Source organism: Typopeltis vanoorti, chromosome 19 (genome assembly GCF_054136105.1).
Source record: "Typopeltis vanoorti isolate ZY-2024b chromosome 19, IOZ_Tvanoo_1.0, whole genome shotgun sequence".
Taxonomy (NCBI): Eukaryota; Metazoa; Arthropoda; class Arachnida; order Uropygi; family Thelyphonidae; genus Typopeltis; species Typopeltis vanoorti.
Window position 1 is genome coordinate 63,647,862 of NC_143567.1, and position 20,274 is coordinate 63,668,135.

Here is a 20,274-nt window from a genome sequence, read left to right on the forward strand (position 1 = left end):
GTCATGTTTTAGTAATCTACTTACTTATTACAATAAAGCGACAGCTTCCTTGGACAGAGGAGAAGGATACACAGTAATATACTTGGATTTTGCAAAGGCTTTTGATAGAGTACCTCATGATAAGTTAACAGTCAAACTAGTGCAGATGGGGTTGGATATTAGATTAGTGTGACATGGACTATCATTTCCAGATTTGGTCATAGGTATCAACAAGTTGTGTATGGGGTGAGTGATATCCAGGAAAAGGAAAGCCACTAGTGGAGTGCCTGAGGGGTCTGTTTTAGGCCATTACTGTTTAACTTGTATGTTAATGATATTAGTGAAGATTTGGATGGAGATATTCAGTTGTTTGCAGATGATGCAAAGTTGGGACAAACCATGAAGAGTAGTGAAGATGTTGTGGCCTTACAAGAAGACTTGAATAAATTGAGTGATTGGGCATTGAAATGGGGATGTGAGTTCAATGTTGCAAAATGTAAGGTTTTAAAATTTGGAAGACAAGCATGGGATGCAGACTTTATGCTTGGTAAGGATATATTGTTGGAGGTGGAAGAAATGAGAGATCTGGGAGATGATAGTGGATAAGGATCTAAAATTTAGGGGACACATAACCAAAACTGTGAAGACAACACACTTCTGGGAATGATGCAGAGGACACTGACGTAGAAGTAGGGAGATTCTTGTTTCATTGTATAAGGCTTTGATTAGGCCACACATGGACTATCATTTCCAGATTTGGTCACCTGGTTTTCAGAACGATGAAGAGATGTTGGAGAGGGTCCAAAGGCGACTGACTAAGGTAGTTGCTGACCTCTGGAATGTCGAGTATGAGGAAAGATTGAAAAGATGTAATTTGCGGAGTCTAGTGGTGAGAAGGAAGAGGGGGAGATATGATAGAGACCTACAAGTTGGTAAGGGGTTGTTATAGGATCAATGGTGGAGAAGTTCTACAGAGAATAGTGGGAGATCAGGGGAGAACCAGAGGGTCATCCCTGGAAACTGTATAAAGAGGGTGTGAGTAGGGGAGTGAGAGGCAGGTTTTTTTTGTGCAGAGTTGTGAGTGATTGGAATGCCTTGCCTGAGAGTGTGGTGTCTGCAAGGAGTTTGAATGTGTTTAATACACGGTATGATGAGATGTGTGTGAGATAAAAGGACCTCCTAGATGAGTCTTTGACTCCATGAGGTCTTAGGGTGGTATTAATAATATAATAATAATACTTTTTGTGTATTGACTCTGATGAAAACATATTTCATGATGAGCTACTCATCATGAAATATGTTTTATGTTCAATTCATTATTTAAGTAATTTACTTGTATATTAAGTCATCATACATAATGTCTAAAATCTAAAAATAAAATGCACCATTTCACCTAACTATGGATGACATTGATTCAATCATCTACAAATTCACCAAAATTAGCAAATTCTTAATTTTGTCTTGTTTCAGTTTACTATGAATGTCGTATTTTTTTTGGGGGGGGGGGTCAGGGAAGAATCTACAGAGAAATAGAGGATACTATTATTTGCTCTCATTCCACTCCAGTTATATATGTTGCAAGAAGGCAAAAGTCTTCCACAGATTCAGTTTAAGTGTTAAAAATGTTTTCAGGAGTTAGCTTATATGAAGATCAACATTCCACATTTAAACAGAATGAATAGTTATGACTTAAGAAGATCCAGTCATGAGGATTTAATCTACTATCAAATGCAATATACCATTTTAGCATAATGTCTTTTATTCCGTATAATGCATAAGTCAGCTTTCACAGTAGGGACTAAGATGGAATGTTTCCTATAGCAAGTTTTCTTATAAACAGCATTGATGCATCAATTGTGGGACTCTTAATATTTTGTTATAGTGAATGAGTTATCATCATAATAGTAGTGTTTGCCATAGTGAGAACTAACTATACTATATTTGTTTCTTTTGTTTTGTATGTTTTTTAACCATGATATCATCAGAGTAGTAGGATTTGATTAGAGGTCTGTTAAATATGAATACCTCAAGGGCTCACTTTAGTGAGTACGGGAGTGGCGAACCCAAGGTGCCTGATACTGGACCATTCCTTATTTCATGTAATATACATCTGTTATATTATCTGTAGGATGGTCCCTACTCTTATTTCTTTCTATCCTTTTCTTCTTTCTTGTTCCTTCCCCCCCCCCCCCCCCCCAATGCTATTAGAGTAATCGAGGGTTAGGGGTGATTCTTTCTATTTTTTACTTCTTTCATTCCTTCATGCATAGAAGGCTACGGGAAACCTATGCTTCTACTTTTTCCCTAGTTTGGATGAGCAGTAAAGATCAAAATGACGAGCGATGCACAGTTCAGGGTGGGTCCCATGGGTCCGGATCTGCGCAACTAGCTACCAGGGAGGCCACTTGTTCCAGTATGGATATGGACCAGATTGCATGTCAGTCATATGAATCTTCTTTACTAAAGCCTGCGGGAGGTGGAGAAGTGGAAGATGGAATGTATATTCATGTGGAAAAGGGGCTAAAAGTAATTTTCGCATTGGATCTTGGAACGTAAATACCTTACTTCCAACTGGAAGATTGGAGATTGTAAAGATGGAGATGATAAGATTGAAAATAGATGTTCTGGGAATGGCTGAGGTGAGATGGAAAGAAAAAGGAGATTTTAGAACAGAGGATGGAATAAGAATTTACTCGGGAGGAGAAGAGCAACATCAAGCAGGTGTTGGTATAATATTGAATAAATGAATGGTAGGATGACTGGCAAATCTCAGACAGAGTTTTGGTGATAAAGATGAAAGCAAAACCAAGAAACATTCTACTTATTCAGATATATTTACTTATTTGTGATTATGAGGATGAGAAGGTAGAGAGAGTTTATGGCAATATAGAACAGGGCTTGAAATGTAAAGAAACAAAAGATATAATTATAATATAGGACGATATGAATGCAAAAATCGGAAGAGGAAGGGAGGAAGATATTGTTGGGCTATATGGATTGGGAGTGAGAAATGAAAGAGGAGATATGTTGTTGGATTTCTGTAGAAAACATGATTTAGCAATTATGAACACTTAGTTTAAGAAACATCCAAGAAAATTGTATACGTGGAAATTCCCAGGGGAGGATGTTAATAGTAGAAGAAATCAGATAGATTATATTTTGATAAACAAAAGATATAGAAACATTATAAAAGATGTGACAACTTATCCAGGAGCAGACTGTGATACAGATCACATATTGTTGTCAACTAAGATAAGGATTAATCTAAAAAAAGTAACTACAGGGAAACGGAACAAATCATGGAACATGGAGTGGCTGAAGATACCAAGTATGGCAAATGAATTTGCAAAGAAAATAGAGGAAGAAATGAATGAGAGAAATATACAAGAAAATGATGATGTAAGTGAAAAATGGAAGATTCTGAAGGAAAGCATAATTACTGCTACAGAATTACATTTAGTCAAAAAAGAAGAGTTAAGAGAGAAAAGAAAGAAACCATGGATGATGGACAATATTTTGAGGAAAATAATACAAAGAAGAAAGTTAATAATAGTAAAACAGAGGAGATAAAAAAGCAGTATAAAGATTTGAGTAGGGAGATACAAAGAGAGAGAGATAAGAAGGAAAAAGAAAGAGTGATTACATGAAATAAGTAAAGATACAACAGCAAAGGCAGAAAGAAATGACATAAAAGGTGTTTATAAAAACATTAATATGATGACAGGAAGGAGAAGGATGCAAAGGACTGAAGCAATCAAGAATGAAAGAGGTGAAATTCTGATAGAAAAAGAGAAGATATTACAGAGATGGGAAGAATATGTAAGTAAACTTTATGAAGACAGAGAAAGAGGAGAAAATCAAATGAAAGACCATAGTGGGCAGAGGCTGTGCATCACGAGGGAGGAATTGAATCTAGCAATTCAAAAGATTATTATTATTATGTAATATCCACAGGGAGTCCAAAGACTTATTGAGGGAGAGTGTGCCAACAGCATCGAACGATTGTTCCCTTTCCAACTACTAACCATGCTCAAACTTGCTTAAGCCATCAGTAGCAGAGGCAGAAAGAAGGAAAATCCCCTGGAATAGATGGTTTACAGATAGAACTCATAAGGAATATAGGTGAAAAAGGTATGGAAGTGTTATGGCAAATTATTAATGGAATTTCTGAGAGACAAGAATTATTACCAGAGGAGTTTAGAAGATCAATTTTTATACCCATTCCAAAAAAAGATGGGAGTTTTAGACTTCAATAATTTTAGAATGATAAGTCTTATAACTTGCACAGCAAAAATTCTGGTGCAAATAATTTTAGAGAGAATTAGGAATAAAATAGAAAAAGAAATGAATGAAGAAGTTTGGAATCCAAACCAACAGAGGAACTAGAGAGGCTATAACCTGTCTAAGAATTATTGGAGAGAAAACACTAAACCATGGTGGAAAGTTGTTTTGGGGATTTCTAGATTTTAAAAAAGCATTTGATACAGTGAAACATAAAAGGCTTTTTCACATTCTAGAAAATATTGATATTGACTCTTATGACTTGGAAATTTTAAAGAGATTATATTGGTCACAAACAGCATCAGTATGTGTAAATGGAGAGGAAACAGGAGAATTCCCAGCGGAGAGAGGAGTTAGACACAGATGCAAGTTATCACCATTGTTGTTTAATCTTTATAGTGAACAAAAATGCTTAGAGAGGCACTTGAGGATGTAGAAGAAGGAATAAAAATAAATGGAAGAATCATTAATAACTTAAGATATGCGGTTGATGTAGTGGTGATGGCAGAAAGTGAAAATGGGTTACAACAAATTGTTCAAAGAATTGAAAACTCTTGTAAAGAGTACGGACTAAGAATTAACACAAAAAAGACCAAGATAATGATAATGGGTAGAAAAATAGGAGATAATGTAAGGATAAGATGTGGAGGAAAGATTTTAGAAGTGGAAAGATTTCAATATTTAGGTAGCTGGATCTCAGAGAAAGGAACTTCAGGGTTGGACATTAGAAATAGAATAGGCAAAGCTAAATCGGCATTTATGGAAATGAAGAAAATTTTAATAAACAAGAATACTAAAATAGGTGTTAGAATTGTCATAGTTAAAGCAACAGTTTGGAGTGTTGCAAGTTATGGACACTCAAAAGAGAGAGATGGAAAGAATTAAAAATCAGCTAACGCCTTTTTATTCCCGTATATGGGGAGTAGGCGAGGCCATTTAGCCCTAACTTTTGGAGGCGGAGTGGGCAGTTCAATCTCCACTGGTACCATTCAGAGATAGATGGCCCAATGCTATCACTAATTAATCAGTACACAGTGAAGAAAGACTGCTCAAATGTGCCGCCATCTTGTGGTCCCTAACCCTAACACAATATATTTAATGTCTGAAATAATGTGGGTTCTACGGTCGATTTTCTTGAGTTTACAGGACGGAAAACCTGAGTTTCTGGGAGGAAAAAACCTGCTTGCCCGTGCCAGAGATCGACTAACTTGGGAACCGGTCGAAAAAAGGCTTAGAAAAATTTCCTCTAGTCACCGACTAGACTCGAAACCAAGTCTTCCTTCGTGTGGCCAAGCGCCGTGGTGTGCAAACACCACAGCGTTTGCACACCACGGCGAATGCATCGGAAATGTGGTGTTATAGAAAGATGGAAAAGATTAGTTATACAGAAAGAATATCAAATCAAACCACATAATATCAGAGTAGCATTCAAGCCAGTTAACACTATTCGGAAATTTTTAAGATCACTGAAAGACCCTCATCCATTCTACAAGTACTCTGGAGTATATAATATACCTTGCTCGTGTGGTATTAGTTACGTAGGTCAGACCTCTAGAAGCTTTGAAACGAGAAAGAAAGAACACATAGGATATGTCAGAAACAACAGACAAGACATTTCAGGCCTTTCTTGCTACTTTGCCTCTACCAACCATCACATTGAGTGGGATAAGAGCCTTATGCCCTATATAGAAGATAACTACCATTCAAGAACCTTCAAGGAAGCAGCTACAGTCGCCCGTAAAACTGAAAACCTAAACAAGAATCAAGGTCTAACCTTACCAGAAATTTGGAAAGCTTTAATCAGATCATTAAACATCAAAGAAATGAACTTTCATGACAATTACATCATGAGCCATAACGAATAAATCACGTTTCCGAGACACGCGCATTGTCTCGCACAATACTAATTTTTTGTATTAATTAGAACCATCAGTTATAACCTAGTCTGTTACCTTCATATAGCTTACTAATTTGTATTCCCTGAAGATGCTGATAGAAAAATTGGCAAAACATGTAGGACGATAAAATAAAAGCTACTTGACTAACATTATTAAAAAAAGTGTAATAGTTTATATCAAATCAGGAAGTTTTAAGATGAGTTGGGATGGAAAGAACACTGCTCGAAATATTATTCAAAGAAAGACCAGATTTGCAGGACATCTTCTGAGAGGTTCTTCAGGACACCTAGCAAGAACTATATTACAAGAGAAAGTTGAGGGGAAGGGAATACGTGGAAGACCAACTAAAGAGTGGTTTAATGACATCGTGGAATGGACTGGTTTAAGAATGATGGAAGCGACAGACAGAGAGAAATGGAGAAGATCTGTTCATCTGCTGCAACCCTCTTGCTAGAGGATGCTACCGGACGACGACAAAATATGAATACTATTCTTTGTGTGCTGAAAATATATTCAAAACTTGAATCAACCAGACTGGATTGCTGCTTAGAAGCAAATAATACTAAGTTCAGGAAATGGAGAATATAAAAGCAGAAGTGCATTTATGATTTCAAATTGAAAGTTTGTCATCCTTCTGTTTTTATATATATACTTTTTTTTAACTGACTGAAACCAAGAAAACAAACAAGTTAATTTAATGAGGCACACAACATGTTTTGTCAAAAATTACTTCGTGTGTGGGAAAACTTAAAGCAAATGAAAAAACCATAAAAACAGTGTACCATTATAATAACAGACTTGTAAACTCTGTTATTATAATGGTACAGTGTTTTTATGATTTTCACATTTGCTTTAAGTGTTCCCACACCTGAAGAAGTCATTTTTGATGAAACATGTTGTGTGCCTCATTAAATTAACTTGTCTTGTTTTATCAGTTTCACTCAGTCAAAAAAAAAATGAACATGTGTGTGTGTGTGTGTGTGTGTGTGTGTGTGTGTGTGTGTGTGTGTGTGTGTGTGTGTGTGTATATATAGTGCATAAAAAGAGCAGAGATTTATACCTCTTCTGTAATGCTAGGTATTTTATCTGCTGTACCACTCATCTACATTTTTTTTTTTTTCAATTTTCAATCCTTCAAATAAAGTTTCATAATGTTCCAAATAAATAGTTCAAAAGAGGGAAAAAAAAGATTCATGGACTCAAATTGGATTTTTCTTTTACCTCATTCCAGAATAGTGTCATCCTTCATCCTTACAATAATGTATTATGGGAATTCTGTTATGCACTGTTATTATCTGGAAATTTCTTCTGTGTGAATTTAAAAAAAAAAAAAAAAAACTTCACAACAGCCTTGATGCAATAATATTTGATTTCATAAGACATCTAGTATTGCTTTATCAGCAGCTGCTAATGAAGGAACATCTTTCTTCTCTCAGTGAAGGATATTCAATATGAAATGTTAGCAAAAAATTTGGAATGCCATCATTCAACAGTATTTCTTCTCTTCCAAAAAAAAAAAAAAAAAAAGCGTGAAGTAGATAAGATGAATAGGAAGCCTGCAAGTGAAAAGAATTAAAGGCTTTCTTCTAAGAAGCAGACTACTACTTGTAGCATTTTTTCCATAAAATTGTAAGGTTACATTGAGTGAACTTTAACACAGCAAAATGTTGGTACAGGAGTTGTAGCAGATAACACTACTGTTACATATTAGTTAGTGGACATCAGCTAAAAGGCATCTTATTTCTGGTGATGAGAGAACTTTTTGGACTGAATGCATTCATTCTGCATATTTAAAATGCAAACTGAAATTCAGATCCACGAATCACTCATTTTTCGAAATGGGTTAAAGTTCAACCTTTAACTCGGGTAGAATTCAGTACATCAGATGGACATGAAAATTTTCATAAGACTCTTTGAAATATGCAATCAATTTTCTGCATCCCCCCTGGTTTATGATTCCATTTTGAGTAAAGGAGTTGTTGGACTACTGACATCCTGAAAATAAAGTTGTTGCTGTCTGTAATAGAACACTGCATTTGAAAATATTATAATTCAGAATGATCCTGCACCATGTCATCAAGCTAAAATGGTAAGTATTTTTATATGCTGACATTTGCCATGATTTAATATCTGGAAGAAAAGTTCATTTTCATATTTTTGCTGACTTTTATGATCCCTTCCTAGTCAAAAAATGAGGAATACCTGCAGAGACCGAAAACATCAGAATACTCCCAATATCTGGTCACAGCCTAGATCTTAATCCTATTGAACATCACTGGTATTTGAGAAGTAGAACAATAGAGAAGCACCAAGAATGAAAGAAGAAATGCAGAAAACAGTAATATGTGTGGTATCTTGAATTCATCGCAAACAACATTGCATGAAGTTTGATTTCCAGTATGCTAAAGGTGGTTCATTGAAATACTGAGGAAACAACAAATAGCACTTTGGTCACATAGCATTCTACTTGGCCATATGGATGGCTTCAATTAGGAAGAGTGCCTACATTTTTTTTAAATTATTATTATTATTATTATTATTATTATCTGAGACCTCCAGGGTGTCAAGGACTCATCGATGGAAATTGTACTTTTAAAATAAAAACACTCATTCATAACTTGGTATTTGTACACTAAATAATATAGCATAACTATCAATGTTGCATTTTTTTTAGTACTGCTACTGTGTGTGTTTATTAGATAGATATAAACATATTCATACATGTTTTATGTGTTGTTTTCTAGCTTATGCAACTTCATTCTCAGTTCTGCATGAGTGGAGATAACACTCTTTCAGCAATAGATGATTCCATTAAATCAGCTCGTTCAGAAGATGCTGATGAACATTTTGTGATTCTCTTTAGTGATGCAAATCTTGAGCGCTATGGCATTTCTTCTAAATCTGTTAGCAATCTTGTACTGTCTGATCCCGAAGTAAATGTCTTTGTGATTTTTATTGGATCATTGGGAGATCAAGCATACAGGTGAGTAAATGGCTTTAATGAAACAAAAACAATTTCAAAACTTAATGAAAAAAATTGATTTGCTGCTTTTCCTAATATAATTTGTTATTGTAAATAAGACTGAATAGGCTTCCAGGAAATGTTATTTTTTTATGAAATATATCCAGTTATTGATCAAGCTTAAACTTGTCAGTAACTGGATATATTCCACACATATCGTTGTTCGCATTCTCTTGAACACATATCATTGTTCACTTTCTCAATATGCAGTTTTTTGTTAATCTTAGTTGTTACTATGGCAATACCACCTTGTTATGTGGTTGTACCATTTATGCTACAACATAACTCCCCAATTTTTTGTAAAACTTGCATAGTAATGGTTTCTATTCTCTGATAAGATTTATTGATAAACACAGAAGTCATTATTATCAAATTCCTGACATATACCCTCAGGAGGTGTATACAGGATCTTATGACAGTACTACATGAACAGTTACATCATTAAAACAGAAGTGCCTATGAATATATTAAGGCTAAGGTAGAAGAAAAGTTTTGACATTTTTTAAACTTAAATGGCTGTAATGTAGTTAGTGAGAAACACTGATCAAGCTTGTCATGCAAGAATGAGTTATGGGAAGGGGTTTATTTTAGATATATAAAGAGCCAAAGGCTTCAATTCAGCGACATATGACTTGTTTAAGTTAAGGGATATTACATCCCATATCATTTGCCGAATAAGAAACTCAAAGAGTTTCATGCCGAATATAGTAGAAACTATATAAAGTTCGGCGATTCCAAGCGTAAGCAAATACCTGGATACTGCAGCAACTGACCCTTAAGGTAGTGCAAGCTGAGGCAACTCATGTCAAAGGTGGAGCAAGCTCCGATCACTATTCTTGATATTTACCCATAATGTGAACTTAGCTCCTAGGAGCTGTATTGCTGTTCAACATTATGAGAGAAGGTCACTACCCAGACCGGTTTCAACCTTTATTGAGGTCTCATCAGTGAGTAGGTAGACCTAGTTAATATCAAGTTTGTAGTGAACAGAACTTACAACCCTTCTATGAGTATTGCCGAGAGGTGTCCTAATAAATTATTAGATATATGAAGAGCCAAAGGCTTCAATTCGGCGACATATGACTTGTTTAAGTTAAGGAATATTACATCTCATATCGTTTCTTAGCCGAATAAGAAACTCAAAGATTTTTTTATGTGATTCTCACCAGAAAAATGTGAACCTATAATACATTTGTAATGCTGGTTGGCTAAGGTTTTATGAATGTTACTTATTATTTTATATATATATATATATATATATATATATTTGGACTCCTTGGAGGTGTCATTTAATGGTAATAATAATATATATATATATATATATATATATATATATATATATATATATATATAATCCACAATGTATATAATATACAATCCACCTTGCTCTTCAGACTAAACATAGAACTTTTTTCAAGCCTGCTTTAGCCTTCCAGTAAATGAGGTGGTGGTGGTCTCACATCAAAGAATAAAAGTCCTCTCCCATGTAAAGCAAACATTCTGGCCCAATACAGGATTCAAACCTATAGCCTCTGGGTTGGAGAGTGAGTACACTTAACCTCTTGACCAATCAGGTTAGCAACATGAATTCAGAGTTAAACTGAGGATGTATACTGACTGACTGACTGTTATTCATGTTGAAAGTTTTTTTACTTAGTCATACTATAAATTAAAGATGCCAAGAAATTAGATTTTTGTTTAAATCCTTTACCCAAGTATAAACAAACACAGTTTGCATGTGAAGTGCTGCCACAACTAGACTTTTTGTACATAGAGGCTAATGACCTGACCTCACAATAATTGCCTTAGTATCCCATAATGCAAAGCACACATCCTTTTGGGTGTATATAATGCTATGCATTATGGGAAGGACCATTACCTAGACCAGTTTTGACTTTTATTGATGTTTCAGGGTGTGTATGAAGAACTAATCAACAACATAATTTCTTGGCATCTTTCATTTAACTTATAACCAAGTGAAAAAATGTTCACCAACTATTAATAATGTTCATCTTTGGGCTTGCTTCCTATGGAGTAGAGTGGCTCTACTTGGTGGCTGGTTTTTGCCTATTACTGAGTCGAGCCATCTGTGAGAGTTTGATAGGTTTAGTAGTTATCCTTTTGGGTCACTCGGTGAGATTTAGAGCGATCGTGTAGATTACTCAGAATTTTTGGAGAAGTAACACCTACTCTTTAGCTCAAGTTAAATAATCTTTGTCTTTGGACTTGATTCTTGGGGAGTAGATTAATTCTGCTTCATCACAAGTTTTTGCCTCTCACTGAGTAGATCCCCTGATGAGAGTTTAAGAGTCTAAATCTCACTGATCAACCCTTTAGGTTGCTCAGTGAGATTTAGAGTGATCATGTAGATCACTCAAGAGTTTTTTAAGAGTGAGAGGTGCACCTACACCTTAACAGTACCTCAGTATAATTCAAAACTTGTTTGGGTACTGACCCTTTCCATAATGCATAACATTATATATATAAAAGGGTAAAAGGAAGATCTCACTTGTCAGACTAATGTCTGAAGAGTGAGATATTTGCTTGATTGGTGAACCAGCACAAAATTTCCAAGATATACAGAGTGATTCTAAATTATTTTTGGGGTTTCCATCGCCTATAATTTTCAAACAGGAAAAAAAAACTAAATAAAACTGCTTACAGAATATGAAAGTGTAACTCAAAAAGTTTTATTACCTATAGAATCAGTACTGCAGAATGCTAAACAACTTCAGCATGTGTGCCTTTTGTGGCACGTAAGATGTCCAAGCAATAATAAATTTTCCTCCAAGTGTTCTCCATCATTTGTGGTATAACTGTTTCTATCACAGCGATAATTCTGGTCTTCAGTTCATGAAGAATGGTCATAGAGGTGTAGTAAACAATGTCCTCCGCATATTTCCATAGGAAGAAATCAAGTGGCATAACATTGGGTGAGCACAGAGGCAATGGAATCGGTCCAACATGCCCAATCCAGCATCCTGGAAAATGCATGTCAAGAAATTCTTGGACAATAAGAGCCCAATCTGATGGTGCTCCATCTTGCTGGAACACATTTGGCTGACGATCTTCCAACTGGGGTAACAGATAGAGCTGTAGCATGTCTAGATAGTTCACTGCTGTGATTTTTTTCTGCAAAGAAAAAGGGCTCAAAAACTTCCAAACATGACAGAGTACACCAGATTTTATCTTTGAACTATCTCTTTCGAATACTTGAATGGTGTGAAGGTTTTCTGATTCCCATATTCTGCAGTTATGATGATTTACCCTCCCTGATATGCAAAACATTGTTAATCATTAAATATCCATATCTGAAGGTAATTTTCATCAGTTTCAACATTTTCACAAAATGTCTTGGATAAATTGGATATGGCAGGGTTTATCATCTGGATTAAAAGGCCAAAAGAGTTGAGGTGGTTACGAACAACCCTGCAAACAGTTGTTTGTGGTAACCTAACTGCAAAGCTTGTCTGGTTGATTTTGTGGGCTTCAATAATATGTTTCCTGGATTCGATCAACATCTTCCTGCGAACTACTCAGTTTTCCTGCTCCTTTTTGGTGTAGAACACTACCAGTCTCTTGAAATTGCTTTAACCAGTGTCGGATAGCATTATCTGAGGATGGATGTTTTCCATACTGAGTTCTGTAACAACATTACATTGTGATAATGAATTTTGTTTTGAAAAACCAACGTATACACATTGCTTTCTCTTGAACAGTCGCCAGTTTGAAGTATGACATCATATTATCTCCCAGACATCAGTGCACCGAGTACAGCATTGTCAAATAAAATTTGAGTTACTCTTTCATATTCTGTAAGCAGTTTTGTTTTTCTCCAGTTTGAAAATTATAGGCCATTGAAACTCCGACAATAATTTAGACTTACCCTGTATATTATCTCATCTCTCCTTACATGTTAGACTCAATTTCTATGGCTGTTATGGTTATTTTATGGTTGTTAGTTATATAATTCTCTGGCATTTGTGTGCATCTTGTATGACAAAAAAAAGGAGTCTCTAGGTGGAAAAACTCTGTTAATTTGTGTGTGACTGGCTAACTCACCTTCATTTGAAAAGCTCTTACATAAAGATTCTTTGCATCCTAAATGGAATTTGAACACAGGCCTTTCCAAGCAAAAAAGCATTGTCATTACCAACTATCATAACATAGTTGTCAATTTAGTGAAACCCCTAATATAAATTGTTTCACCAGCTTTATACTTTTACTATTATTGTAATGGTTATCATAAGCTCTCAACATATGAGAACAATTTCTAATCTGTCAAAAACAAGTGTCACAGATCTTATCAAAAACATACAGTGGTAATTGTTTTTATGAACAATGCACTTACAGCTTATGTTAATAACTTTTTTCTCCTTCCAGGCTATCTCGTGGGCTTCCTTCCAATAAAGCCTTTGTATGTTTAGATACAAAACAGCTACCTGAAATTCTACAACAGATTTTTATGTCTACAATGCTTCGGCTTTGATGAAGTGCTTTACTAATTCAGTTGTAATTTATTAATATTTTTTCTTAGCTATGAGTCTGACTCAATGGAGACAGAGAAAATATTTTTTATAAGTGTCAATATCTGTATATTTGAAATTAACTAAACAAATTAAAACCATTATAATGAATGTGTAAAATAAGATTTATTAAATTTTGTCCTTTAAGGATATCTTGGATGTTAGAGATATATATATACTTAAGTTATCATAATACATCATTTTATCTCATGATTAATATTAGGACACCTGAATTATTTAATTCAGTGTATTTCAATCACTTGATTGTCATCCAGAATAGTTGGCAATCAGTGTCTGTTTTAGCTGTCTCGTCTCCCAATGATTCGACTTGCTGAACTTATGAAATCATTATAAAATGAAAAATTTCTGAGTACAGCCACACAAATGTTTCCAATGGTACATGTGTTTGGTGTTTTAGTTTAGTTGATTTGTCAGTAGCATATATATCTTTCAAACACATTTAAATTTTTTTTTTTAATCAGATGCATTTAAAACATTTATCTGTTAAAAAAAAAAAGAAACAAACAAGTGCTTTATATTAGTATATTTAATCAAAACTACCCTTTTAGTGTATGTTATTTATTGATGGTTTTGAAAGGAATATAAACCTCCACAAGAATATTAGTCACTTTGTATACGTACATGGAAAATTGGCTGATAAACTACTTGTGTGGCTATTGAGTTATTACTAATTTACCTCCTTTATTCTGGAAACAGTAACTCTTGTCTCTATCTCTTGTGACTTTAACATGCTTTAATGGTTTCTTGTCACATAAAATGTATTATTTTTATATAATCAGTCCTGGAAAGATTGAAAACCTATAAGAAATAAGTAATCTGCTCTCTGTCTCTCTCTCTCTCTCTCTCTCTCTCTCTCTGTGTGTGTGTGTGTGTGTGTGTGTGTGTGTGTGTGTGTGTGTGTGTGTGTGTGTGTGTGTGTGTGTTTTGTAGAGGGGAGACTACTGGTTAGATAATTCAGAAACTCTTCTTCTTTTTTAGACACCAGGTATGGACTTAAAGACATTCATGAACATCTGTGTAGTCAATAAAAATGCATTCATTTCTTCTTATTATTATTATCAAACAAGACCTCATGGAGTCAAAGACTCATCTAGGAGGTCCTTTTATCTCACACACATCTCATCATACCGTGTCTTAAACACATTCAAACTCCTTGCAGACACCACACTCTCAGGCAAGGCATTCCAATCACTCACAACTCTGCACAAAAAAAACCTGCCTCTCACTCCCCTACTCACACCCTCTTTATACAGTTTCCAGGGATGACCCTCTGGTTCTCCCCTGATCTCCCACTATTCTCTGTAGAACTTCTCCACCATTGATCATATAACAACCCCTTACCAACTTGTAGGTCTCTATCATATCTCCCCTCTTCCTTCTCACCACGAGACTCCGCAAATTACATCTTTTCAATCTTTCCTTATACTCGACATTCCAGAGGTCAGCAACTACCTTAGTCAGTCGCCTTTGGACCCCTTCCAACATCTCTTCATCCTGCTGAAAACCAGTGACCAAATCTGGGCACAATAGTCCATGTGTGGCCTAATCAAAGCCTTATACAATGGAACAAGAATCTCCCTACTTCTACATGGCAGTGTCCTCCGCATCATTCCCAGAAGTCTTTGTGTTGTCTTCACAATTTTGGTTATGTGTCCCCTAAATTTTAGGTCCTTATCCGCTATCACCCCCAGATCTCTTATTTCCTCTATTTCCAACAATATATTCTCACCAAACATAAATTCTGTATCCCATCTTTGTTTTCCAAATTTTAAAACCTTACATTTTGCAACATTGAACTCACAACATCTTCACTACTCCTCATGGTTTGTCCCAACTTTGCATCATCTGCAAACAACTGAATATCTCCATCCAAATCTTTGCCAATATCATTAATATACAAGTTAAATAGTAATGGCCCTAAAACAGACCCCTCAGGCACTCCACTAGTGACTTTCCTTTTTCTGGATATTGCACCCCCATACACAACTTGTTGATACCTATCAGATAGCCAGTCTCCAATCCAATGCACTAATCTAATATCCAACCCCATCTGCTCTAGTTTGACTGTCAACTTATCATGAGGTACTCTATCAAAAGCTTTTGCGAAATCCAAGTATATTACTGTGTGTTCTTCTTCTCTGTCCAAGGAAGCAGTCACTTTATTGTAATAAGTAAGTCGATTACTAAAACATGACCTCCCTTTAGCAAATCCATGCTGTCCATCAAAGATTATACCATTGTTTTCAACCCAACTCTGGATCCTAGTTCTCACAAGCCTCTCCAACAACTTAACCATAACACCTGACACACAGATAGGCCTATAGTTTGATGCTTGAGTTCGATCACCTCCTTTATGAAGTGGCACAATCCTGCCCTCCTTCAACTCTTTAGGAACTTGACCAAGTGCAAGACCTGTATTAAAAAAATATGTCAAGGCAGGTGTCAACTCTCTGGCACATTCCTTCAGAATACACGGTGATATATTATCAAGTCCCACAGCCTTATTTACATCTAGTTTACTCAACTCCCCCAAACACCTCTTGCTCACTTACAGTCAGTCTCTCCTCCCCATCATCAACTGCTCTTAATCTCTCCATGAAGTCACATTCACAAGATTGAAAGATCTTTATGAACTGCTCATTAAGTATCTCCACCACACATTCTGCAACAGCTGTCTTTATACCATTTCCTCCAATCAATGTCATCCTTCCATAATCATTCTTTCTTTTGCTGGCTACATATTGAAAGAACTCCCTAGGATTCTTTTTGGCTTCATTAGCTAACTGCTGTTCATACCTCTCTTTAGCTACTCTCATCAACCAAGTCACCCTCCTTGCCTGGTCTTTGTAGACCTCATGAAATTGGTTACTTCCACTTCTCTTATGCTGCCTCCACAATGCCCTTTTTCTCTTTATTCATCCATCTCACATCTACCTTATTTAACCTTCTCACCCATGGTATACATTTAGACATTGCATCTACTAAATAGTTTTTGAAAATCCCCCAAGCTGCATTGATCTCTTTTCCAGCTAACTCCTCATTCCATGCTACACCTGCAAGCTGTCTCCTGAGCTCTTAATAATCACCCCTCTTGTAGTTCCACATATACCCTTTTTTCACAGGGGTCCTTGCACTGCTGGCAACCACCCAGGTAATCACCTCATGGTCACTTTCACCAATTGGTGGATGATTTGACACCTCATTGATAAATACATCCTCCGATGAAATGACCAAATCCAAGACCCTTACTCTTTCTTCTTTTTTTCTTCACATGCAAAAATGCTGCATTGTGTTTAAATATAATCAAAGATTAATATACTAAGGGGATCTTTGTTTTTTTTATTGGTCATTGTATATACTTGTATGTATAAATATATATATATATGTTTGTGCCTAACATGTTGAATAATAGTAAGTGAATATGATGACCTCTTAGTAAAGACATAATGTGAAAGGTTATTGGAAAATTTGTAACGAAAATAAGAATATTTGAAAATATTGAAATCCCAGAACATTTTATCCTTCATCTCCTTTTCCCCAAAAATAGTATCTCAGGCCATTCTTGCTTGTTACTTGAACATGTTTCTTGTCACATAAAAATATTATTTTTGTATAATCTTCCCTGGATAGATTGAAAACCTATAACATATATGTATATATCATGTTTAAAAATAAACTTGATTACCTCATACCTTCCATTTTGGTGAAAAAAATTAGGTCTCTTTTGATATAACATAAGTGCAGAAATATTATTAGTTTTTTCTAATCTTAAAAATAGCACCAAAAACTTGGTGTAACAAGGCAGTGTCTAAAGTTGAAGTTGTTGCTACCAAGGAGAGCATTTGTCCTGATAAACAAAAGTACTGCTGCAATGATGATAATTTATCAGAGGATAAGTTTACGTTAAAATATCTCGATTAAAAGAAACTATTAGAAAATCAACAAGGGAATTGAAAAGGTGGAAAAATGTTTGGCTAAACTTAGACAGGATCAGAACAAGAACAGGCAGGAAAGTACTGAACTTGGTAAACAAATACTAATAATAACAAGGTAAGTCAGTTAAATTCTAAGAAAAAAAGAGGTGATATGGTTTGGTGACTCAATTTTAAAATTTGCATTTGCCAAGGGAGTCACCACTTCTAATTTCAAGGGAGCGAAAATTAAAAACATGACAAACATAATTGAAAACCAAAAAAGAAAAGTAAAAGAAATGGTAGTTCTGATAGGTACTAATAATTTAAGTGGTGACAAATATAGTATGAGAGAAGATATGAAAGGTCTGTTGGAAGAAGTGAGAGAGTAAAAATTGTAGGATTACTACCCAGATATGATAGTATTGAAAGGAGGAGGGTGTTGATAGCAAATGATTTCATGCACATGTTATGTAGAAGATATGGATGTGAGTTTTTAGATGTGTGGGGTGTGTTTGATGGTAGAAAAGATTTGTATAAGAATGATGGCCTGCACTTGAATTCATTTGGCATCAGAAACTTGGAGAAATTACTTCTTGATATGAGACCCAATGCAGAGAGTCAGGGAAACTAGATCATCAAGGGAGGAATGGGGAAAATGTGTGTGAAAGTTCAGCTGTGGTATACAAACATAATAAAGATATGAATGCCTTTGAACATGGTTATGTATGTGCTGAAGGAGTGGGAAAATATGCTTTGGGTTTGGACGTTTTAAGTATATCTGTGGAAGGAAAAGAGAAAATTCTAGCATAAGACTAATAGATTGCATATCTAATTATAAGAATAGGCTAGGTTGTAATTTATTATATCTATATACAAATGCCAGGAACACTAGAAACAAAGGACTTGAGTTTGTTGCTTTATTGAATACGATGTGGCCTAAGATTGTTGCCATTAGTGTAATCTGGCTATCAGAATCAGATATGGTAAGTGGGATCGAGTGTAATGGGTATACTATTTTTAGGAATGACAGCAGAGATAGGAGAGGAGGAGGAGTGCTACTAATGATATCAGATGATGTAAGTCCAGTTAGGGTAGAAACACAAGAAAACAATGTCACATGTAGTGGTGAGTTTGAGTCTATATGGTGGGAGTGTTGCTACAGACCTGGCAGCTTAGTTGCAGTGGGCAAAAAAAAATGCATCACCAGTTTAGACTTATGGGTACTAAACAGATGATCATTATGGGTGACTTTAATTTTCCAAACATTGATTGAGTAGAAGAGAAATTTCATGATAAGAAAGAAGAGGAATTTATTGAATTGTTGCAAGACAACTTTCTCAAGCTGCATGTGAAAGAAGGAACTTGAGGTCAAAGAGTGTTGGATTTGCTCATAGCGTCAGAAGGGGTCTTTATCAAAAATATGATTATTTTACTGCCATTTGGAGACAGTGATCATGCTGTATTTTCTTGGAACATATCTAAATTGTATTGATGCTCCAATTAAAACAGGTTACATGCTGAACTAAAAAGCTGGGAATTATGAACAACTTAGGAGAATACTATCTTTGGTCCAATGGTATCAGTTACTGAATGGAAAAAATGTTAGCTTTTTTCCCATTCAGTTATATTTACTGTTATATTTACAACTTAACTGTTATATTTACAATATAACTGTTATATTTACAAAGTGCCACCTAAGTAGCTCAGGTTAATTTCCTGAATTTAATTTAAAAAAAAAAAATTTTTTTTTTTTTTTAAATTAAATATATGTATGTGTATATAATTATACATTAGGAAAGATTTGTTGCTTTATAAAGCTATTTCCCACAAGGGGGAAAGACGTAACCCATCGGATCTGCTTAGGTTAGGGGCATGAAGTAATGTTTCACATGATTCTTTGTACAGCTATTCCATTAGAAACCGACTTTTGTGAATGACTTTTGTCTTGTCCCACTTAACTCTGTGTCTGGTGTTGATGGCATGTTCTGCAAGTCCAGACTGTTCGGGTTTAAGGTACTGGATATACGACTGGTGTTCTTCTAACTGAATCTGAGCTTTTACAAAAAGAATTACAGTACATTAATTCCTCCTTCATATCCAATGGTTATAAGAAGTCTTTCATAAAAAGATCTTTAAGTAGTCATGCTCCAGCATCCTCTTCAAATACAGAAGAACCTACGTGTATACCTATCCCCTATGTACAATGAGTTAGCGAACGCATAGCTAAGGTGTTAAAAACCTGTAAATATCTGTGTGGCTTTTCGACCCGTCAGAAAAATCTCCACATTCCTAATGTCTCCAAAAGACAAGCTCCCACATCTCAGCTATCCAGGTGTCTACCAGATTCCCTGCTCGTGTGGGTTATCATATTTCGGACAAACAGGAAGATCTGCTCAGATTTGGTTAGAAGAACACCAGTCATATATCCAGTACCTTAAACCTGAACAGTCTGGACTTGCAGAACATGCCATCAACACCAGACACAGAGTTAAGTGGGACAAGACAAATGTCATTCCTAAAAGTTGGTTTCTAATGAAACGACTATACAAAGAATCATGTGTGAAACATTACTTCATTCCCCTGACCTAAACAGATCCGATGGGCTACCTCTTTCCCCCTTATGGGAGATAGTA

At 35.4% G+C, this 20,274-nt stretch overlaps 1 protein-coding gene across 3 annotated transcripts in view; it reads left to right on the forward strand.

Moving 5' to 3' along the window:
- c12.2 (von Willebrand factor A domain-containing protein c12.2) overlaps window positions 1-17,322 on the forward strand; it is a 550,347-nt gene extending 533,025 nt beyond the window's left edge. For all 3 annotated transcript variants that reach the window (XM_090409563.1, XM_090409565.1, XM_090409564.1), the window contains 2 exons: window positions 8,903-9,141; window positions 13,564-17,322. In XM_090409563.1, coding sequence (XP_090265689.1) covers window positions 8,903-9,141; window positions 13,564-13,669 — 345 coding nt within the window. In that variant the 3' untranslated portion in view covers window positions 13,670-17,322. The remainder of the gene's footprint in view (window positions 1-8,902; window positions 9,142-13,563) is intronic.
- Window positions 17,323-20,274: the final 2,952 nt, after the last annotated feature.